Source organism: Vidua macroura, chromosome 7 (assembly GCF_024509145.1).
Source record: "Vidua macroura isolate BioBank_ID:100142 chromosome 7, ASM2450914v1, whole genome shotgun sequence".
Classification (NCBI taxonomy): Eukaryota; Metazoa; Chordata; class Aves; order Passeriformes; family Viduidae; genus Vidua; species Vidua macroura.
This window is the reverse complement of record NC_071577.1, coordinates 20684419-20707389: the sequence shown is the minus strand read 5'-3', so window position 1 is coordinate 20707389 and position 22971 is coordinate 20684419. Positions and strand designations below refer to the sequence as shown.

General features: G+C 36.1%; 1 protein-coding gene across 6 annotated transcripts; it reads right to left on the bottom strand.

The window, feature by feature from the left end:
* Positions 1-203: 203 nt before the first annotated feature.
* METTL8 (methyltransferase 8, methylcytidine) lies at positions 204-22949 on the bottom strand. Of its 6 annotated transcripts, XR_008437831.1 has the most exons (13): positions 22567-22743; positions 22223-22318; positions 21980-22092; positions 18242-18397; positions 13810-13901; positions 8597-8988; positions 7979-8028; positions 5412-5475; positions 4940-5079; positions 2982-3088; positions 2820-2885; positions 1863-2105; positions 204-578 (listed from the first exon to the last, which is right to left on the bottom strand). XR_008437831.1 is itself a non-coding variant. In XM_053981941.1 (12 exons), exons 2-12 carry the CDS (start codon positions 22277-22279, stop codon positions 1918-1920), a joined length of 1425 nt encoding a protein of 474 aa, XP_053837916.1. In that variant the 5' UTR covers positions 22280-22318; positions 22567-22743; the 3' UTR covers positions 1803-1917. The 6 variants fall into 6 exon arrangements, 5 of the variants coding, with proteins under 5 accessions (XP_053837916.1, XP_053837920.1, XP_053837917.1 ...); XM_053981941.1 differs by lacking the exon at positions 204-578 and having other exon boundaries at positions 1803-2105; XM_053981943.1 differs by lacking the exon at positions 204-578 and having other exon boundaries at positions 2084-2173; positions 22567-22746.
* Positions 22950-22971: the final 22 nt, after the last annotated feature.

Here is a 22971-nt window from a genome sequence, read left to right as displayed (position 1 = left end):
AAGCAAATATTACATTAGCCTCTACAAATGGAAAATTTACATCACACACACGAATAAGTCTGCATGATGCTCAAGAACTTATCATCATCACTTCCCTGGAAAATTCTACAAGAGAAAATGATTTGTGCTAGCTAAGAGCTATGTATATTCAGAAGTCACAATTAATAAAACAGAATAGCAACATATTTAAAATATAAGGAGACATTTATTTATATTTTCTATGAGGATGCTACAATCTCTTAGGGCTTTAAGAAATACAGCTGTGTTTTAACCTTTGATTTATGCTACGAGTTTTATTGCAGTTTACAGTAATGCTATTGCAAACCAAAGCTTCCTAAGCCTCTTAATTCATAAAACAGTATCTTCCTCTAATGGGAGCTTCAAATAGATCAAAAATGCAGGATCAGACTTCTTATTGCAACTCATTCTTGAAACACATCTAGGTTAAAGGGGATGAAGATATTTGGCATCCCTGGTTAGAAAATTTAGGGTTTTCTTCCTAGAAGACCATCAGTCCTCCTTAGCTTAGCAACTAATAACTTGCAAAAAGATCAGCTGTGACATGTTTACCCTTCAGCCTAAAACAAAAGCAACAGAAGAGACTTTGAGTGTCACTGTATTAATGGCATTCAAAACTACATATTATAGATTACATGCATCCCACACCCTTGTTAAAATAAAGAGATTTATTTTATTCATTCACCTTTTTCTTGTTCTCTCCTCCTTGTGGCAAAGTGATTTAAAATTACATTTAAATAGCAAAGTGGCATAATGGAATCTAAATATGAGCTCAACAGCCTCAGCATCATGTTCTACATTTGAAAACAGTGCTTGCAGTTCACTTTTCTTCTTAAAAGAATTTGAAGTACTAAAGGACAGGACTAGTCCTATCCTTTACTATATCCCCACCCAGTCAAGAAAAAATACTGTGTTTTTTCTTTCTAATATAGAATCCTTATAAAGCAACTTCTTTTTGTAAACAACAACAATATCTCAGCTGCCAGGTAGATTACTATTCTTGTATGATTACATTAACCCATAACACTATTAATAAAATGTATTTAGGACTACTGTTTCTGCTTCTCCCTCTAGCGTATCTAACATATCATAAAAATAATGTTTGTATTTATCCAGACAACTATCCAATAATAACTATTTGATTTCAGAACTGTTTTGGCATTTTGGTAATGGTTTTCTACATGAAACATGTGCAGTTTACAACCTAGAGCACTTTAAGTGTAATGCATTGTATTTGAATTTGGCATGTTCCTTATGAGCATGTAGATGAACAGTGGAGACAGCATATTAAATCAGTCACAGTGGAGGACAAAAGTCACTGAGTAATCTGGTATGTATACATATCACATGCAGTTAGTGTGAAATTACAGCTACATGCAAATTGGAAAAAGATTTTTGTCTTCATTATTTATGCAGCAAGAAATTTCCCTTCAAAGGGGAAATACAATTGTAAGACACAATGGTTGAAAAGGATGTGCCTCAGAAATTAACACAGTGCAGCCTGTAGTAATAGTGAGAACAGATACTCTGTTTCTCTAAATCTCTGAAACAATTATGCTTCAGACTAAGCTTTTTACATACTGTGAATTTCAACATGAATGAGGAATATACTTATACTTATTGACTTGTCATATTCAAAGGAGTAAAATAACGCCTGGTCACAGTTATTAGAAGATTATTGCATATAAAGCAGAAGTCAGAAATGGCCTTTATTTCCCCCCAGATTTTCCTCAGACGTATGTATTTAGGAAGAAAAGGAAGTCGGAGAAAGGTTTTCAGTTCAATACATTTATTGAACTTTTTTATACTTTTCAGTGGCTAACATTTACTGAAAATACACATACTTAAATTTGCTTCAGTTTCTGAAGTTCAATTCTGTATTGCATTTCTGGAGTACAGTTATTGACAAGGGTGCCTTTTGGTGTTTTCTTCAGGATTATGCAGAGATAGCAATGGTTTCTGGAACTTGCTTTGTATCCAAACTCGCTGCATTTTCACTTTTTTCTTTCTGTTTACTTGTAATCGCCGATCAACTAAATTCTGTACTTCAGTTAATCCAGCCAGGGTGAACATGTTCCATACCTCATCTATTTTTTCAGATGAAGAATTATTGCAATTAAAAATAAATAATTTGTAGAATTTAGTAATTATCAACCTGTAGTTCAATGAAAGATGGAAGTAAATCTGTTTTGCAATTTGAAAGCTAAAGGACACTGCCTGTAATAAGGCTTTTGTTAGACATTCATTTTCACAGCTCTTGATTTATATTGCAGTAAAAACCATTATGTTGAGGCCCAAACCACATTATTACTCACAGCATCCATATACACCCTTTCTTCACAGGGTTCAAGATGCCACAGTTGAGTAAACAGATGTATGCCATTTGGACACTGTTCACGTATTATCAAGATAAAGCTACTTCCCCTGACAAATGACAATCTAGACTTTTATGCCATATATAGCTACAGACTCTCCTTCCAAGCATGTTTACCTCAATTTCAACAGAGAAGTCATGTGCATGTTTAAATAATAAAATTTGAGCATACAATTACACGCAGGATACTTGAAGAGAAATTTCCAGTGATGTCTGTAAGCAACCTTGCAGGACCCCAAATAGAACAAGTGTGCACACAAAGGAAATTATTTTCTTACAACAGTTAGCTTTGTGATTTTTAAAAGCAGAGAATTTTTTAAAAAGCAAATAAAACCTTCTTTAAATTTATGTTTTAAGATGAGCTTTCATAATCCAAATCACCTTGAGAAACAGTCAACCCATTCTATGAAACCGTAACATTCCATACCTTTGGTAAAGAAATATACTCTGGTTCCATCTCCTCTTACATAAAAATTTTCTGACAAGCAATGACCTAAGAAATTAGAGAAGTAATGAAAAAGGACATGTCACATTTTTTTCCGTAAGGAGCTGAAATGAACAGTGAAATACAAAACCATTCAGGAATTACCTTCTTTAAAGCGAAGTTGAGCTGTATCATATCTTCCATAGTCTCGAAATAACAACATTCCTCCAGGCTTCAGTAGCTTAGCCAACCTATTTACAACCCCTTGCATCCTTAGAGAATAGATGAGATGCTGGTGAAGTTTGCAAACATAAGCAATCAAGTTTGCTGCCACAGACCAAAAAGGCAGCACCACCTAAGAATAAGAGACTGTTCAGGACAGTAGTTGTGCACAGAATTACAGCCTTGTCTATATAAACAGAAGTTTTGCACACACAGAAAGACGTTTATGTGCACAGAAAGTGAAAGTGCTTTGAGAAATTTCATCCAGCAGAACTACAAGGCATTAATTATACAGCTTGAAGAAAATGTAATACTTCTAATTCTGCAACCAAACTTTAGAGGTGCCTTCTAGCAGAATTAAGTGTGTTAAAAATTGACTACAAGAGTAGCAATTTTCAAAAACTAAATACAACAGCCTAGAGAGAAATTACTAAGTAACAATTTTCTGAATATAAATGTCTCCCTCTCACATGTATTTTCCATCTTTTCAAAGTACATAAGTTCTGCACTATGATTCCCTTGGTTTTCTTTTTCATTTCCCACTTTCAAAGTTTCCAGAAAAAAATGTATACTGAGCAAGATGAATCTGGATCACATTTTCCTTTATGCAGTCATTTTAATTCTTTGAGATGGCAGTAATGACTAAGACATCTTTGGAAAGCGGGTCTCAAAACACAAATAATTACATGAAAATCTCTGTTTGTGTATACACACATGCACACAAAAGCATCCATGTCAGCCCTGGGGAAAAAACACCCAACCCAAACCAAAAATGACAACCTACCTCCCTCCAAAAAAACAAAAAAAACCAAAAAAAACCCCACAAACAAACAACAAAAAGAAAACAAACAAAACAGAAAATCAACCACAAAAACCTCAAATGTATTCTTAAGAGACTAATAGGAAAAGATCCACAGAAATTCTGACAGAACATCTGATTACTGCTTCTACAGGAACAGTGACTGAATGAATCACTGTTGTCCAATTTCATTCTGGTAGCACCACTGGAGTTACAGAGATCTGAAGTCTCCTGATTGAACTGTTTTTGAAACCTGGACCATGGTGTGACTCGTGCTCATCTCTGAATAAACAGAAAGGAGAAATATCCTATACAGGGAAGGTTTTTCTGTATAAAGCTTATCACTAGTAGCAGGGAAACAGTTCACAGGCAAATACTCCTCTGTACACCAAGCCCATTTTAATGACATTCTTGAAGTAATAAATGTATTATCACACAAACAGCATGTATTTCCCTTCATATAACCTAGTTAGAGTCAAAAAGTTTAACTTACATGCCCTCTTTTACATTTTTTTGCATTGAAAAAGGTCATGTTCACAATAAGCCAACCTTAAGTCATAAAATTAGGTTCATTAGATATCAAGAGGCATTAGCAAAGGCTAACAGTACTCAACACCATACATGAAAATCCAATCAAATGTTCGTAATCCAAACGAGTTACAAAATTATAGATGCATTTTAGTTTAAATGGGCTGCATGTAAGCATTTGAATGTGGCTAAATCAGCCATCTAAGTCCATATCAACATATTGTAAGGTGTTAAATCATGAATGTTTGGTTTTGATCACTAAAAATAACAGCCTTCTAGAAGACTGTCAATCTGGTTTTTTAATTTGCCTTTTTTTGAATCTGTCACTTCTAGTAGAGATGTACTTAGTTACAATATATCCCTTGTATTTTGATGGAGACTGGAGACTCATTAATTCTAATTAGCCTGACCAGCTTTTCTCCTGAAGCCTGAAAATGGTAAACAGCATTTAAAATACCTTATATATGCTATAGCTTATTGAATAACAAAGATTCATCATCTTTTGCTATAATTGAAAACCTTCAGTTAAAAAAGAGATTTAACCCATTTGCTTTGCCCTTTAGTCTTCATTTACCTGTCAGGATGAATAGTAGAGAGCACAAAGACAAGGAGAATGACATCCAGGATCTCATCTGGAAAAGGATAGGGTAAAGCATCATCACACACATCATGAACAAAGGCAGAACACCAGGCTGAATTGTAGGACGAATGTGCCTGTCAGGAAAAAGATGAAAAGAGGCACAGAGAGAACAGTAGTAGTTAATACGTTTACTGTGACTCAAGAAACATTTTTTCTTCAATTATTCTGCATTGTAAAACATCTCATATAAAAGCCTATTCTGTCCGGTATCTTACTCAAGCTGAGAAGCAAGCTCACTGATGGTATTCATTCCTCTCTGCATACAGTATGACTTTGTTCTTTGGAATATTGAAAACTTCAGGTAAAAGTTGTCAAAGCCATCACATTCTTTTTCATGAAGATGGCTTCCTGGCAGCCTCCTGAATTACAGGCTTGTAAGGTACTCTAAAGCGAGCGCATGAATTACCTTTACCAGCTCCACTGCTCCTGAAGCAAAATCACAACAGTATAGAAAGGTTCCAGGTGTATTGCTAGGAAAACAAAACCAACATCAGTTAGAAAATTATTAATGTGTAAGATGAAAGTCTATATCAGCGTTCATGAAACTTCAGAGGGTCCACTGGGGCTCTCCACAGGTTTGATCAAGCATGCTTTTTATTGATGTCTAGCACATGGAAAGCCACATAGGTTGTAATGAACCAATAGGGCAGACAAATCATAAGAATACCAACAGACAGCTAGTACAAAAAGAATTATAGTCTTGTCTGGGAGGAAGCAAAAAGGAAAAGAAAAAAGGTCACAGAGGGCTGTCAGAACTGATGACAATGTCCTGGTGCTGTAATGCATAAATGCACATTAAAAGGTCACATTTTCTTACAGGAGCGCTGCATTATTAGCCCATGCATGCAGTTTAATTAGCAATATGATTTGGGCAGGGATGGAGAGTTGCAAAAGTCATCCAGTTCTATAGAAGTTTGGGGTTCCATGTATCATCTTGCTGTTCTTCTGATTTGATTAAACATTATTGGTTATTGTACTCCATTATCTCCTTTGTTTTCCAGCTAGGATGAATAAGAATTTCCTGTACCACTGTTTTCCTTTCTCTTCTCATCCAAGACTCAGCCAGCTGCAAATTTCCTTGTACCATTCATCAGATATTAGTAATTTTAGGGAAAAGTTTTTTCACCTCTGAAGGATAAACTGAGAAAGCTACTCAAAACTCACTAAGAGATGACCTCACGATCAACTCATGATCAATTTAATTAATTAAAAATATATTTAAGATTTTGGATAGATGGCTTCTTTAGAAGGGAATCAGTAAACTCTGCCAGTGCCTTTAAGATCTCACAGTATACACAGCTAAGCTAGTGACTCCTGAAGGCTCAACAGGAGAATGCTTCTGCAACAAAATATACTCCATGCTTGTTTGGTTTGCTGAGCAAAACTTTTATCAGCTCTGTGACCACCATGAAAATTGATGAATTTACATATTTATTATGAATGAGGACAAGCAGCCAGGCTTTGGACCCAGTCTGTCCCTTGGGAAAGGTTAAACTGATTACCTAATAGACTTATTAGAATGTTGGGGTTTTTTGGTTTTTTTGGTTTTTTTTTTTTGGAGCAGGAACTATGTAAAAAGTCCACTTAAGACTTGGCTTGATCTGGATGTTTTCATGACACACTGTATTAAAAAGCACTAACTTAAATTTTAAGGGAGGCAGGGAGAAGAGGTTTAAGAGTTACATTACTAACCTTAGTGAAATTTTCTTTTGTAGCCAGGGTACACTTGTTTGACATTTACTTGTTTTTATATGCATATAATTATATGCAGATAGATATATTCTTTTATATGCATATAATTGCAAGAATGGCAATTTTTATCATATTAAATTCAGAGTAAACCCAACTGTTCTATAATGCCAAGCTTGCTTAGAGATAAGAGATTTTTCCATTAGGTCATATACAAGACAAACAAGCAAGCTGTTCAATGTCTCAACCAATGTGATTGACTGAAGGATTTACACATGAATAGAGATCTCCAGGAAGAATACCTAACTTGTAGATTCTTAATTATCAGAAATGCCTATCTATGACTAATGCCTCCTGTGAGGAAAACACAAAAGTTTGTCTCATCTTTTTCAACACAGCCACACCAATATCTTTTCCTATATAGGGTTCCTTTGAAAATTTTCATATGAAACCAAGCTCTCCTTTCACTACAGGCTGTCTAAACAAAGCATTTGCTGTGGGATGAAGACGCATTGATAACACATAGAGGTCTCATGTACGACCCTGGTTCACCACTCAATTCCTCCTGCTGTGTTTCCATATCTGCAAAATGGAGTATTTTTGTATAATGGTGAGACTAGCAATCAGAATTCATTTATAGAATAATGAATTTTGTTGTTCTCAAGCTCTTAAAGGCATGAATAAAAAGAAATCTATTTCAACCCTTGAAACATACATAGCCTTTCCAATAAAACCTTCTTGCCTACATGGATGGGAGGACAAGCTGTCATAACAGATTTTTCTAAAACTGGAAGCTAAGTGGATTAAGATATTTCAATGAATTAAGTAATGTGATACAGATCTTGTGCCTTGACACTAAAACCACAAGTAATGCAACAAATATGCCAGCCAATTCAGAAAAAAATAGAACTTCTTTCCAGTAGATCACATGCCATTATCTATGGTCTCTATAATTTTGGCCTTTTGAAGAGATACATGGTAACTTTACAGTGAACTAGAAGACAAGAGACTATTTCACCCTCCTGATTAACTACAAGAACTCAGCCTGAATGCACCCAAAGACAAACTTTGTCAGCAAATAAGATCCCCCAAGACCAGGTGGAGCAATATGAGGAGTACCCTATACTGATGCTACCAATACTATTTGTGGTTTTACAGACTAAGAATCTTAGCGCTGTAAAAGGGTTTACTCAACACTTCCTGCAGCACTGATCCAGCACCAACATTTGGTGAAAATGAAGGTATGAATACAACATTCATATTTGGAAATCCAACACTATTTACCATAGAACTTTCAGAATAGGAAAGACACTGTTTCCAGCTCCACAACCAACCTAAAATCAGAAGAGAAAGATAAAGTTAAAATAAATGAGCAAATAAAACCTTTTTTTTTTGTTATTTTTGTCTTAAATTAGTTGGCCAGTAGGACCCATTAGACTTGAAGGTATGCTGGACAGAAAAGGTATAATCATCTAATACCACAATTCTTGAATCGTGTACATGATCACGTTTCTCCCCAGCATCTTTCTAAAGTTAAGAGAATCTGTCTCTCAAACTGCATAAGAAAATGCAATATTCTGGTCCAATTTCACCATTTGGCAAGAATGCAGCAAGTACTTGTACTTTGAGAGAAAGCATTTAAACTCACACCTTTCCTTAGGGAATAAGAAACCTGACTTTCAATGAAAATGGAATCTGACAATCTAGCCCTATTCTGATTTGGGAAAAACTTCAAAGGGAAAACCAAGTCCAGATTTAGGTTTCTCTGAAAGTTTCTGCCATAAACAAATGTAGTATGTAAAATTCCAAAGGCTTGCTTTCTTGATACTTAGTAAGGGTCTTAGATTTTTGAGTAATTAAGTGGAGTTTTGTATGATGGGCAGAACATCTGCAGTGCATTACCTCTAATATTCGGTAAGTGGCATCACAGCCAGGGAAGGATTCTACCTGGCCAAGTTCTTCTCCACGGTTTTTACCTTGAGGATTGTCAGTAAGAGCTTTTACTTGATTTTTATTATATACATATCCTTGTACAGCAGTAGAACCAGATCCATAATTTTTCTCCCAGTATTTTTCTCCTTCTTCAAACATTCCATTTTTGAGTGAAAAGCTGTTGTCATTATTTATTTTTGTGTGTTCCAAAGATATTTTTTCTGTTTTGAACTCTTGTCTCCTTTTTTCTGGAAGAATTTCTGGAAACTCCAGAAACAGCCAATTGCGATCCTTGAAAAAGTTATTTTTATGTGTCTTGTAAAATTCATTCCAGTATTTACTGGCTTCTCTCTCATATTTATCTGAAATTAAAACAGAACAAAACCTTGGTGAATATGAGCTTAGCTAGAAAATACTCTAAAGCAATATATAATTTGGACCTCATATATACAGTTTAAAAATCCACAGTTCCACACATTGTACATTTAAATTAAAACACATGGATATTGTGTCTCACCTTAACTTGTGCTCAAAGTAACTCCTATGAAGGTTTAATTAGATTTTATGTCAATTAGGAAAGGGTAGACAGGCTTACAGCATATTTTTTAAAATGTGCTGTAGTGACAAATTTGGTGTAGTGACACCAAAATATGCAATCTCAAGATTCTTAGAGAAGCTTTAATGTCTCAAATTACAAAAACAATGTATCTTTTCAATTATTTAAGAAATAGTAAATTGAAATTCCTTCACGCTTTATGAAATTCTGTAATCAATTGCAAATCTGTTGGTACCTCATCACCTATTAAAAAAAATTCCAGTTCTGTGAACTGGACTGCTAAATGCTACTGCATAGCAAATAGACCATAATTCACTTTTAAGCATTCAACAATACAGAAGGAACATACTTGCTTTCTTATTTTCAAAACACTTCAGAGTCCTACAACAGACTTTTGTGTTCACTTTTAATTGACAAAACATTCTAACTGAGTGTTAGAATGTCATAAAGTAGGACTGGAAGGGATTTCACACACTCAGGGAATTCATATCCCTTCTCCACAAAAATCTGTCCAAATTATTCTTGAAATACCACCTATCTCATACAACTTTCTTCAGCAATATATTACAGTCCTTAATTTTCTACAGTTTCCCACTACACCTTTTCCACTACCTAAGAACTTCCATCTTGCAATTAGATTGAGCAATTCTTGTCCCAGCTAGGGATCAAGCAGACAAAGCAAAGATTACTCTCTTTTCTCTTTGCAACACCTATTTACATATTTGAAGTATTTTACTATGCCTCCATAAACAATCTCTTTTCTAGATTGTCTAAACCTAACTCTCTTCTTTTTGATTTTTAGACTTCTGATAATTTCAATTTTTCTTCTCTAGATTCTCTCCAATTGATTTACTACTTTTGGGTGCTGCATTCTGGCAAAGGCATTATCATTGCAGAGCAAAAGGAGTATTTTATGAGGATTCCAGGTTGTAATCCTGTTTATAACTCCCAGCTTGCCATTTTGCAACAGCGTGACACTGCTGATTCAGCTAGTGATTCACCACAACTCTCAGATCTTCTTCTGCAAAATGACTACCAAGCCAATTGTTTCAAAACCTAGTTTGTTTTTTTTTTTTCTCAAGGAATTATTCTGAAGCAATCTGCACTTATTTTTAGCAAATTTATATATTTCAGATTATTTTTTCCACCGTTTGTCCAGATCTTTATACATATTAATCCTGTCCTTCACCATACTTAAAACATGTTTTCACTTAGTATCACCTTCAAGTCTCGAATTTCCTGAGGCCACTAATGAAAATACCAAGCAGAACTGGACACAGAATAAAACACTCCTCTGCCCAGCACAGCCTTTCATTCTGAATGGATCTCTCTAGGCATTCATTCACCCAAAAGTAGTTTCATTAGCTCTCACTTGCCTAACTTGCTTATGAAAATGTCAAGTAAAACAAGTCAGAAGACTGACTAAGGATAAACTTCAGGACATCTGCTGCTTTTCCCTTATCCCCAGGGCTTGTAACCTTCTCCAAGAAGGAAATTAGCTTGATTTTACATTATTTATTCTTGAAAAAATATTTGTTGGCCAGTATTCATGTCCTTTGTTCTTCTGAACCCAATGTCTGCAAGCTCAGCTCTGGATGTACTCTTCCAGTATATTTCCAGGAACAAAAACCAATTATCTGATTCTTCTTTTTTTCCCCACCTCCTTTTTTAAAAAGCAAATATTCTCTTTTCTGCTTTTCCACTCATCCATGTACTCTATGGACGTACTTTGTAACCTGCTCTTTCTCACTTCAAGAACAAAATCTTTCCTCCTCCTCACTAGCACTAATTGTGCTAGTCACTGGACTGGAGCTAGCTAACCCTTTCAAAGGAAGGCTGATAAAAAGATAAGAATTACAGCTTTTCAATGTCTCTTTTGTTGATGGTCTTCCCTTCCTTATCCCTCCTAAGTACCAACCCAAATTTTTTTCCTTGTTTTTTCCCCCGTTATTTCCAAAGCATTAGCAGAACTATCTTGCTACCCCTGACATCTCTTGCTGCAAAAGTGTACCTCATATAATGTGCTGCCTTTCCCATTTTGTTCTCACTCACACCAACACATTAATTCTTTTAATATAAATGTACAGAGTAAATGTACAGTGCACTTCTACTACTCTCTTTAAATCTTAGCATATTATTTCCTAAATTGCTGCGGCTTATCAGAGATAAACAAGACTGAGAATTATCATTAGAGGCACAGACAGGCAGTGGGAAGTGGTAAGGAGGTGGCAGAATGCCTTGTCCCAGAAATCTGCATAATGTTTTAAAATTAACATTTAATACATCCAATTGTATTATTAAAGGGCAGGATCCAGCCGTGTAATTGTAATTGTACAGGCCTGTTTTATATTAAAAGTTCAGAGTAGACTGAGGTCATATATATATCAGATTTCAAATAGTTTAAGTTGCACATTTATAGGTTGCTCAGCTTCAGTATAAAAACCAAAACCCTTCTAGGCAAAAGACTCTTTAATTATTATCATCCCTTGCTATAGTCACAGTTTTCCTACAAGTCTGCTCAGAACCGTTGTACTTAAATTCACATCAAGTTTTCCAGTTTTCAGAAATTAAGGAAAGAAATAGCTAAAGTCAGCCTTTCAAGCTATATTAATATGGAATGATATGGTTTAAGTGAAGGAACACTTTGCGTTGTTGCACAGGTAATTCCTGTATCTCTGTGTAATAGCATGCATGCCGTATTATTAAATTTTTATTTTATTTTGTGTATTTAGTTACCCTACCCACAAAATATTCCGAAGCATGTAAAAATTACATAACTAAAAAACATATAAACTTCCAAGAAAAAAAACCAAAAAACCCCAACCAAAGAAAAAAAAAAAAAACCAAAACAACAACAACCAAAAAAACCCACCAAAAAAAACAAAGGGAAAAACAAGAAAACACCCACCAACTAACCAACCAACAACAACAAAAAAAAAAAAAAAAAAAAAAAAAAAAAAAAAAAAAAAAAACACAAACAAAAAAAAACCAAAAAAAACTTTACTTTGTCAATTGAATTTTCTCCATAACAGGATCTTCAACTGCTAGCAAGCATGCCTGAGAAGAAACTGCACATCTAATATGTAAATCAAATTCCTCTCATGAGTTCATTCAGTTACACTGCTCTTGCTTTAAAAAGGCTCACCAGAGCTCTTCTACTTTAGTAATCTAATAGCATTGTTGAAATCTGGTTTTTTTACCCTTACTGTAGTTTTCAAGGTTCCAAAATAACCTGCTCATTAGTCTTGGTCTGGTTCACTGTTTACACAAATAGGCCAAAATGTACTTCCATTTGCAGAATGAAGCTGAAGCTTTCTGAAGGAACACTACCAGCAATGCTCACCTATTCAAATTCTAAACAGAGGGGCATTCATAGGAAATGTCCTTGGATTCTTGTGTTTCATGGCAATAGACAAATGCCTGATTATTCCATTTCTCACCAGCACAAACTAACTTCTAATTGATTGTAGATGAAGAATGCAAGATTCAATGAGCACACAGCCACACAGCTTACTTTTCAATTATGAGCTCTTTTTCAGCTTTTTATACAAATCAAGTTAAGATATTAAATGTAATTTTTGAAAAACAAACATTGTACTCTTGTATGTAGATAAAGAATGTGAGAGGTAACAGAGAAAGGCAGGCTGACAATCTCAGAGTAATTCACGGTGATGAAGGGCACACAATGCAAGGCACATTCTCAGGTAATTCAAATAAACTCCAACATGTGCCTTAGTTACAGCAAGGCATAGGATCATAACACTATCTGACAGATTTACGACATGCTAAGTAAACTGAGGCACAGGATATCCAAGAAACCACTTTCAGAATATCCTTCTAACGGAACAACAAATGAAGAATCCAGTCTTCTATGCTACTATCAAGTTGATATTCCAGCTTTAGCATTCATAACTACCCTAGAGTTTAGTCTATGGTTTAGTTTGCCAGTTTGAAACTAGAGCTATCACTCTTCAGAAACCCAGAATACATTACATTTCCTTCTGAATACAGGCACAAAATTCCTTAATCCCTTAGAGAGCAGACCATGCAGGATGTATTGGAACACCTTCCACACAAAGTGAACACATGGATTCCTGAAGCACTCCCAGCTCAGCCTGGCAAAGGCAGCAAGCTGGGACCAGCTGGGACCACTGCAACTTTCATGGCATTTAACAGAAATATGGTGCAATGTACAAACACGAGCTCTCTAAATAGTTCCCAAATCACTGAAAAGCGTTTGAATATTGTACATGGGAATCTTCATCCCCAGCACCCTAGCTGATTGCCAATTCATTCTCTTTGAGTCTGTAAAAGCCTTGTGTAGTAGGAGTTGTATTCTGGAAGACTGTGAAACAGGTCAGAACAACTGCAACATATTGATGCATGTGTTTTACATGGAGTCTACTGCCATTCTAATTGCAAAACTGTTCAAATAAGTGGCTGTATTGTTAGGAAAAACACACTGTGAGATCCTTTGAGGCAACAAAGGGAAAAAAACAAAATTTAAAAATTTAGACAAAAAGACAAAAGAATGTAGAAATAAGAAGAGTGTTCCTGAATTATACAGCATCTTCAAATGTTTTAATAAAGAGCATTAAAAATGTTTATACCATTTGAAATTTGTTACCTTGGTCTTCTGATTGAACTTTCACAAGAGAATTATCTGTTGCTTTTTTCTTGGCATTCTCCTCTTCTTCTTGTGACCATTGCATGTGGTCCCTGAAGAAGGCAATTGAAGCAACAGCTTTTCAATAGGGTTTTTCATAACATTTTTTCCCAGGAAAAACAGTCATGAATTAGCTACAGTGTCTCAAATACCTTTTTTAATTTTCTAAGTGCAAGCAAATGACCACAAGAAGACTGACAGTTAAAATCTAAGTTTCATTGTATGATAGATAAAAATTAATTACTAATTATACAAAAATCAAGTGATTAAGCAACATGTCCCAACTGCAGAGACTAAAGTAGAATGTATTTCTTTTATTAATAACAGGATTATATGTATCTTGCAAATTGAGTGTGTTTACAGGAGTGTATTTTGAGTATCCCATTAGAACTGTATTTAGATGAATACAATAAGAGACCTACCAACAAACACCCTAATGCAAGAAACACCTCACATTAATAGTGTTTATGATGAGGAACTATGGACTAGCAAAGAAATCAACTGTTCTGAAACAGGGAGCATAATCCACCTATTCAATTGCAATGGGTGGAATTGATGAACAGGATTTTACTTTTATGAGGAATAGAGATAGGTAATATTAAAAAAAAAAACAAAAAAAACAAAAAAAACAGAATGAGACATTTGTAAGAAAAGTCAACAAGTGCTGCAATGTTTCCAAAGTCTATGCCATCTATACTTGTGTAAAGCAGTTACCTAAATGCTATCCATGGTCACAGAACCAAGCCCAGATTTGACCATGATAACTGAACTGCCTTCCCTGCAGATTCTGGTTTGGATCAGACCACAATGGAGAGTCCCCAAAAATATGCTGCAGGACATTTTCAAAAGCCAATCAGCTGTCCCTCCAAACTGTCCAGTCTGAACAGATTAAATTAGATCATATAATTCAAGTAATCAATTAGATCCTAATCCTACTGAAATCAGCTAACTGAAAACTCATGACTAAAATTCCATTGGTTGCTATGGGAAAAGGAAGAAGGTGCCAACTTGAAAAGAGTTGATTGTCTCTAAAAGCTAATGAGCATCTTCCTTTTCCGTACTTGGTGACATATAGGTAATTTAATTCTTAGACCTTCACTGTTCCTCTTTTGTTAATTGTGGGAGACTAATTGGTATGTATCTGTCTGCTTGCCTCAGACTTGATTTCCGCCTCTCTACTGAAATATTTCTCGTTATTGTCCCCAGCAGGTTGCCTCTCCCCTTCCTGTATTTGTTCATATACCAAATGTTCCTGTGCAGTGTCATAGCTCTGACAGACACGCTGCAGTAGAATAAAACTGAGTGACTGAAACATTACCAGGCAGATATCCTCTTGGAAAGACTTGCTTCCCTCACTGCTATCACTGGTTTTGACCTTGCCTATTCCAGCAAGCTGAAACCAAGGACTATTCAGATGGCAATAATACACAGTCAGCCCTTCTGACAGATGACTTGCTGCACTGTAATCTTTAGCTGATCAATTTTAATCCATCATTGTGTGTCTGTCAGAGCCCTTAGGGGCTCTACACACAATACTAAAGGTGCCTGAAGCCCTCCATCTTCATTAACAGCCTTTTTTTTTTTTTCCTTTTTTTTCCCTCCTTAGAAATTCATAAAGTCCCTTTTGGTGCTTTTGTAGAAATTTCTGTATGCTAGATCCCAAATAATACTGCTGCAGCACTTCTTGATCAAAATCTACAAAAGAGGGGACATTGCGTAGTTCTTATAGCAATTATTTACATAGTATGGATGCTTCAAATGAGGCAGCTCCTTCAGCAATACAAGCTGGTAGGAACACAGGACACATCAGGACACACAAGAATTCTAAGCACAGAAGTGTTTAAATACAGAAGTGTTTTAAGCTGAACACTGAGAGCAGCAAAGCAAGCTATCCATTTTAACTACACCATGAACTGTTAACATGAGTAGGCCTGATATAAGATCAAACAATGCTGCTTTCAGTTCAGTCTATTCAACTTAGTCTTTTTCTGCTAACTTATTTGCTAACTTAGGGTTTAATTATCTCTGTGATAATGTGAAAACTGGTTCAATTACTGGCCTGAACAGAAGCAGGCATTTTTTGCTCCAGTGTTTAGCATCATTCATTACTTCTTTCTCAAAACAACAGAAATGCACCACAATAGACATCTAAAGCATTAGTTCCCAAATTTAATTTACTTAGTATTTCTAGCAGGAATGGTAGCAGCTCTTGTCTCCCTGCCAATTCACACAAAAAGAATGCCACTTTATGAACTAACAAAGATGATGAGTAGAAAACATAAGGACATCATACATCAGTGTTAGAGTAGATGAATCTCTCATGCTCACCCTGTGTAATCTATTTAGCACTACCACCACATCCTAATTCTCCTTATCTCCCAAGTGAGAATCCTGCCAATGCAATGAGCTTCAGAAACAATGACCTAACCCCCAGCATAGCCAGGTTCTTGATTTATCAAGACCATCACAACTTCCATGCACCTCTGCTTCAATTCAATTTCACCTGTTTTCCCATCTGAGCTACATAGATTCATCTGCAGATCCACTTTCTGAACAAACCTGTCTCTTCACTTCCATCTTCACAATCCATCCCAACCACGTGCATCAAAGTTTGAGAAATCTATGTTAGACTGTCACCAAAGGGTAGCAGATAAAACCGAAGCTACACATGAATATTTTGGAAGGAAATTACAAAATAAACAAACAAACAGTTTGATCAAAAAACAATGTTACAGAAAAAGGGTGGCCCTTTTCTTAAAATCTTTTCCTCTCTTGATTATATAGCCTACATTTCAATTAGCATTTACAATGATTTTACATTTCATGTAAAGGATTTGTCCACCTAGCAGGAAGCACTAAGCCTGGAAGATGCTTAAGAACTACATTGCATATTGTTTTATGAAACACAAACTTTACACTCTTAACACAATAATCAGACAGCTTCCAGCTTCTTGACCAAGAAGTATAGCCAACTCCAAATTTAGCCTGAAAGTGGTAAGCGTTAGGGACCATAGCTTGGGGACATCTAGCTTAGAACTAACAGGGGACAAATCTAGTTGTGTATCTTAACTAACAAGTTAAGCCCAAATTTAAACACTAGAAAGACTAACGAAGATACTGGTTTATTAACAAGAAGAAAATCTTCTGTATCATATTCTTAAAATTTTTTATTCATCAGAATATTGATATAGAGATTTTTTTGAAATAAATTCTATTAAAAAGCAAAGTGGAATGATAAAATGGGTTATAAAAAATACTTTAAAAACCCTGGCAAGTTAAAAGCTAGTCCAGTAACCTCTCTGACAGCTAACAGCAGAGAGCACATCTGAGGAAAGTAAAAAAAAAATTCAGATTACTTCTATGAATTCATCTTAAGTCCTGAAATGTCACGTTACTCCTATGACAACCCATTGGTTATTGTTAGCCACATCCAGTCCCTTTTCCTAATTTTGCTAAACCTTTGGTCTGAAAAATGGTAACAGAATTCAAAAATACATTAAAAATTTTTAAGAAGTAATTTTTTGTATAATTTCTAAATTTCCCACTTTTCAACTAATATTCCTTGGGTTTAATGATAAATTTAAAGAATAGAAATTTCTGGTTTCCCAAATATCTTAGTAGATATTTGGGAAACCAGATATTCTACTTTATAAATAGACTTGGATAATCTTCTATTTTTCTAATACTTTCTGTATCACTTAACTGTTTTGTGTTCATCTCCATTTCACAATCAAAAATCTTAGGCTTTTCTATCCCATTTTCCCCACTGTGTTGACTAGCATTCTCGCTCTTTTCTGAGCACACATTAATCACAAAAGCACCTTTTAGAGATGGAGATGTTGCAAATCAGGGCAATTCTTATTATTGTCAGCATTTACACATTGATGTCTTCTCTGCTATTACACTGTTTATTTATGTTAAGATTTTATTTACTTTTTTTGATAATTGCACAGTGTCTGAAAATTTCTGCTGAATTATCTGCAACATCTTCAGTATACCCTTAGAAGAATATGTGTAATTTACATGTTCCTTTCAAAATTATGTCAATTTTAGACTAGGCCACTAATCCAGTATGCAACGTTATTGTACCTAGAAACTTTCTGCCATTTTAAATAACATGGACTGTCTTATCTCTGCATCCTCTGTCTCCTAATTGATTACTGATCCATAATAATATTTTGCTTTTCACTCCTTGACTAACTATTTGCTTGGCAGCTTTTAACGCAAGTGACTGAGGTTGTAACTGTCAGATTACTTGTGACAGACTCAGGTTTCCTCTATTCCTTCATATGTCTATTCTGGCAGCATCTTGTTTTATACACTCACAGCATTATTCATCAGAGTAAACAGTGTACAAAATTATATGAAAATCATCCATGAAGAAACATCTCACCACATGTTATGCTCAAAGACCTTAGAAGGATCAGTTAAAATCCGTGATCCGAGTGGAACCGTTGGTCGTCTATTACTTTGTTGCCTGTATTGCATCTTGTTTTTCCTCAGACATAAAGCAGAAAGCCTTGTAATGAAGTTTGTTGTGTTGAGAAACCTGAAAACACATTTAACTCAAATTACAGTTTTGCAGTAACACAACTGTTTATGTCACTTACATGAGAGACTGGTCAAATAACCAAGAACAGGTATCAGATTTACTAAAAATCATTTACTAAAATATCAATTCAAATGCTTTTTAAAAAAGTGGCAACATCCCTTCAGTCTGCTGAAAGCCCAAATAATCTCCAAGTAGCCTACTGGAATGAAACCAGTCAAAAGATAAATTACATGGTATCATTTCAAAGTGTATCAAGGAGGGGAAGGAAAAGAAATACACAGTAAAACAACCGAAGACTGATACTGTATCTTTATAAATGCAAGCAAAACCACTTCTTCTAGTGGCTACATACTGTTAGCAAAATTGACATTTTTCACCCCACTCATTTTCTTCAAAAGATTTCACTCTGGAACTGTGACTATGGTGTTATGCTTTTAAATAGGAAATTAAGTATCTTTTTAAAGTGTAAACATAGAGCACATAAAGCCTTCCAACATTTCTGCCATTTATTCTCCTCATCCCTGTTAACTGCTGTCTTTGAAATGTAATTGTTATACATGTTTAATTTCCATCAGTGGAAATTATAAAGTGATTCTGATTTTTCTATTACATGTATAATTTTATCTTATATTGCTATATTTTACTTAGAATATCTTCATAAAGGATCAATAATGAAAGAAAACAAGTGTGTGTAGCTAATATTAGCATTTTTGGTGGGTTTTTTTGCGTATTCTTGTTAATGTAAGCTTTCTATGAGACAAGTAAAATGAAACCCTCCCCCTACTGCTTTTTTCTCTTCTTTTTTTGCAATGCTGCTTCCATAAAAACCACAGATACAAAATTAACGCGCCAGAAACCCAAAACGTTGTTACAAAAGAACAGACATATATACATAAGACACTATTAGAAAACATTCTGTGCAAATTGGTTGCAAAACAAAGATTTCTATCTCAAGGAAAATAGTAGTATTTGATCACAAGTCTTGTACAGTGAATTGAAAATTATTAATCTGTCCACATCAATATAAAGATTGACAAAGGAATCGCTTTTCAATTAAATGAACAATTCCTCATTTAACATGTACTTTTAAATGAATCATGCTTTAAAAAGGGCATTGTTTACTCATTTTAAGCCTACAGAAAAAAAAAGGAAAAAGATTAAAATTTCTTTTTATTTGTCAAAGTTTAAATAAAATGGAGTTTGCCTTATAGTTGACAATGCCAAATAAAATCACTGTTGATTTTGGCTGCTGAAACTGTAATGTTACCAAGACATGGAAGCATTGCCATACAGTGAAAATCTAACATTTAGACCTATTAAAAAATTCAAAACTTCTTCTAAAGAGAACGAGTTTATTGTATTTTTTTTTAATGCGGCTCAACAAGTAAAACTACTCCAATTTATACTTAAATTACTACAAGTTTTTACTGGTTTTTATTTGAAAATATGTATGCATTTTTCATAAGATAATCCATAATTATTAACATATATGGGATATAATGAAATAATAATTATGATACATGAAAAATAAGACATCATGACAATTTCTGCAAAATGTGTAATTTACATAAAGGCATTCTTGTAAATAAAAACAAATAGAAAGTCCTCCAAAACCCCAAACCACAATCCAAAATTATTATTATTATTAAATTATAGAAATGCTTGGATAAAGATTCCATTATTACATTGCAAACTGTTTACAAATCCTCTTCCTCCCTCAATCATTTGAAAAAAACCTGAGTTAGTATCTTGCATTTCCTGTGCCAGCACTGATATTCACCATAAAATACAATGATTCAGCTGCTAGGCTCGTCACATAATTTTTCTTGGCTTTCTAAACATCTCAATAAGAACATGAAAAGATGCACAGATGGGAACTATAGTCAGATGACTAAGATGATCTTACATCAGTAAAATCCAGATATGCAAGCCTTTCTATGAAAAAAGTGAGCCTTTGAGTGATAGTTGAACAATTTTAGCAGATAAATTCTGAAAATGTAAGGCAAGTGGGGTAGGTGAGGAAGTTTCCTGTTGCAATCTATGTTAAATGTGAATGAACTCCCTTGGGACATGCATGTACATTCCTGAGAGTTATGTCATCCACAAATCATGAGATTAGTTGGCAACATGGCTACTAAAAGCTCAAAATGCATTAAACCACTTGTAAGCCTAAATCAAATTTTCTGAAGGGAGTCATTACTCCCTTCAGTTAAACGATTGTTTAACTCCCGTCAGTTAAACGATTGTTTAACTGAAGTTTGTTAATGAAACAGGCAAACACCCTTTCTTGTTATCAGGTAAGATGATCATACCCTGAAGTTATGACAGCAAGAAATGTTGCCTGAAATAATTAGGAGTTCTTTCCCTGTTCACAGTCACAGTCAGGAATGCTTTAAGTTTGATTATTAATCAAAACAACTCAACATTCATATTTAAGGAAATTAACATAAAACTGAATTACAATAAAAATTATTAAATTTTGTAGCAGCATAACTATTTTTCAGGAAAAAACCCTTAAAGAAACAATGCACTCGATAACCATGCTGAAGAGCCACATGGAAGTCTTTGTTGCCCTGTGGAGCACTGCCTTTTAGACTTTACAGCTTTGTCATTGGTACAAGTACAGATCAGGTCCTCAGTTTAATTGAGAAATTTTAAGAAACAAGGAAACACAGCATCTTTAGTACAGCTTTGTGCAGGTGAACATGCAGAAAAATGCACACACATTAACTGCTAGCCAGACCTGAAGTTGGCTAATTAATTTAATTGATGTTGTCATTAAAACCCTGAGCAGTCACAGCCATAAATTTAAAAAATAGATATAGGAGAAAAGAACTGCTCTAAGATTTTTTAACAGTGAATTACACCCCAAAACTTTTTAAACCACTTAACTGATAAGTAAAATTCTTTTAAAGTATCAGTTCTAAGTGAATAATCAAAGAAGGGTTCCTCGTTACCCTGCACACCCTCTGCTGGCTGCTACTTGCACGGGAAGGCAGAAAAAGGGAAAAAAAAAAGAGCTATTGAGACTTTACACATATGTATGTATACACATACTTGCAGTGAAGATACACCTAAACCTCCAAATGCAATCACTTAAACTATTTTAAACATATTATCTACAAAATAAAGAATATTTAAATGTATTGCCTAAAAAGATAATTTCTCTCAACACAAACTATGGGGGTTTTTTATTACAGATTATGAGAACCGGGATAGAGCAGCATGAATTTTACTACTGTCTACAGCGTATATTCAAGAACCTCATCCATTTACATTCTTGCAGGACTCTGGATATCCATGTGTACTTTGATGAGCTACAACCTGCCTTGCCAGCTCTGAAGTCACTGGCAATGCTGCAAATCCACCAGAGAGTATGCTCCACTTACTGCCCTAATCAGCTCTTTTAGAGCAACTGCAACCACTGTGTCTGCATTTAGCTCCCTTCAAGCAATAATTGCAAAGCACCAGAAATTTAAAGGACTCTCTCTTTCCTTCATATCAGTGAAAATTCAAGGTTCCACTCAGATCCCAAAGAACAGATATGGGCGCACAAAAAGATCAGCAACTTTTGATTACCCCATTTGGGTGCTTGGCCTCTGGCAAGGAAGAGAAACGAGTCTGTCCACAGACTTCAGTTGCTCTGCTGGCAAGTAGAGATTGATGACCGTGACAGCATTTGGGATGTAGCTCTAAAAATACAAAAAGGAAGTGTCATACATCTAAAGAAGTTTCTGTTGACCTTGGAGTTTTAAACTGGTTTCAACCAATCCCTTAAACTTCCCTCCAGGTCCGAGTACACTCAGTCCCACACTGCCGTACCCAAGAAGGCTCGCGGCTGGTGTCCAAAGGCTCGCAGGTGCCAGGCCGGGCGCTCATCCCCGGGAATGCCCCGCGCCCAACCCCGAAGGCTGAGGTCTACAGCAGGAACATTTTAAAAGAAAGAAGATACAAGTTCCCACTTCTCCTTAACTAGCTACCACTAACAAAATTTTCCTGATTTAATTGAAAAAAACAACGGGTAAAGTGTTTCCATCTGCACGCCCCGCACGTCGAACGCCCGCATCGCTCAGCGCAGGATCGGCGGGGAGCCCGGCCAGGGCAGAGCTCCTGGTGCGCGGGCGGCTGCGCGGTACCGGCCGGCGGCCGCTGCCGGCGATTCTCACCGAGCCCTGCGCAGCGCCTGCCCTGCCCGGTCCTCGGAGCGGTGCCTTATCAGCGCCAACGCCGCAGCGCACCGTACGGGAGGGTGACCCCGCTTCGCCGCCAGCCGCGGGCACCACGCGGCCGCCTCAGCCCGGCCCGCTCAGGAGCGGCGGCAGCGATCCGCGGGGCGCGGCGGAAAAACTACAGTACCCGGCGGGCCGCGGGGGAGGCGGCGCAGGGCTGTCCCCGCCTGGCGTCTGCGGAAACCGGAGCTGCAGCGGCTGGGGAAGCGCGGGGCACCCTCGGAAGGCCTCGGCTCGCCTCGCTTCGCTCGGGAGTCAAGGAGCAAGGGGCCGTTCGGGCCTTTTCCCGCTTCGCTTCACCTCTCGCCGCGCAAGGGCGGGGGTTTGAGATAAACCCGGCCC

Coding starts and splice junctions, on each gene's coding strand:
- METTL8 (XM_053981941.1), bottom strand. CDS start 22,279: ATGAGCGCCCGGCCTGGCACCTGCGAGCCTTTGGACACCAGCCGCGAG. Junction 22,093..22,222: donor CCAGCCGCGAGCCTTCTTGG/GTACGGCAGTGT, acceptor TTGTATTTTTAG/AGCTACATCCCAAATGCTGT. Junction 2,886..2,981: donor TCAACTTCGCTTTAAAGAAG/GTAATTCCTGAA, acceptor CTAATTTCTTAG/GTCATTGCTTGTCAGAAAAT.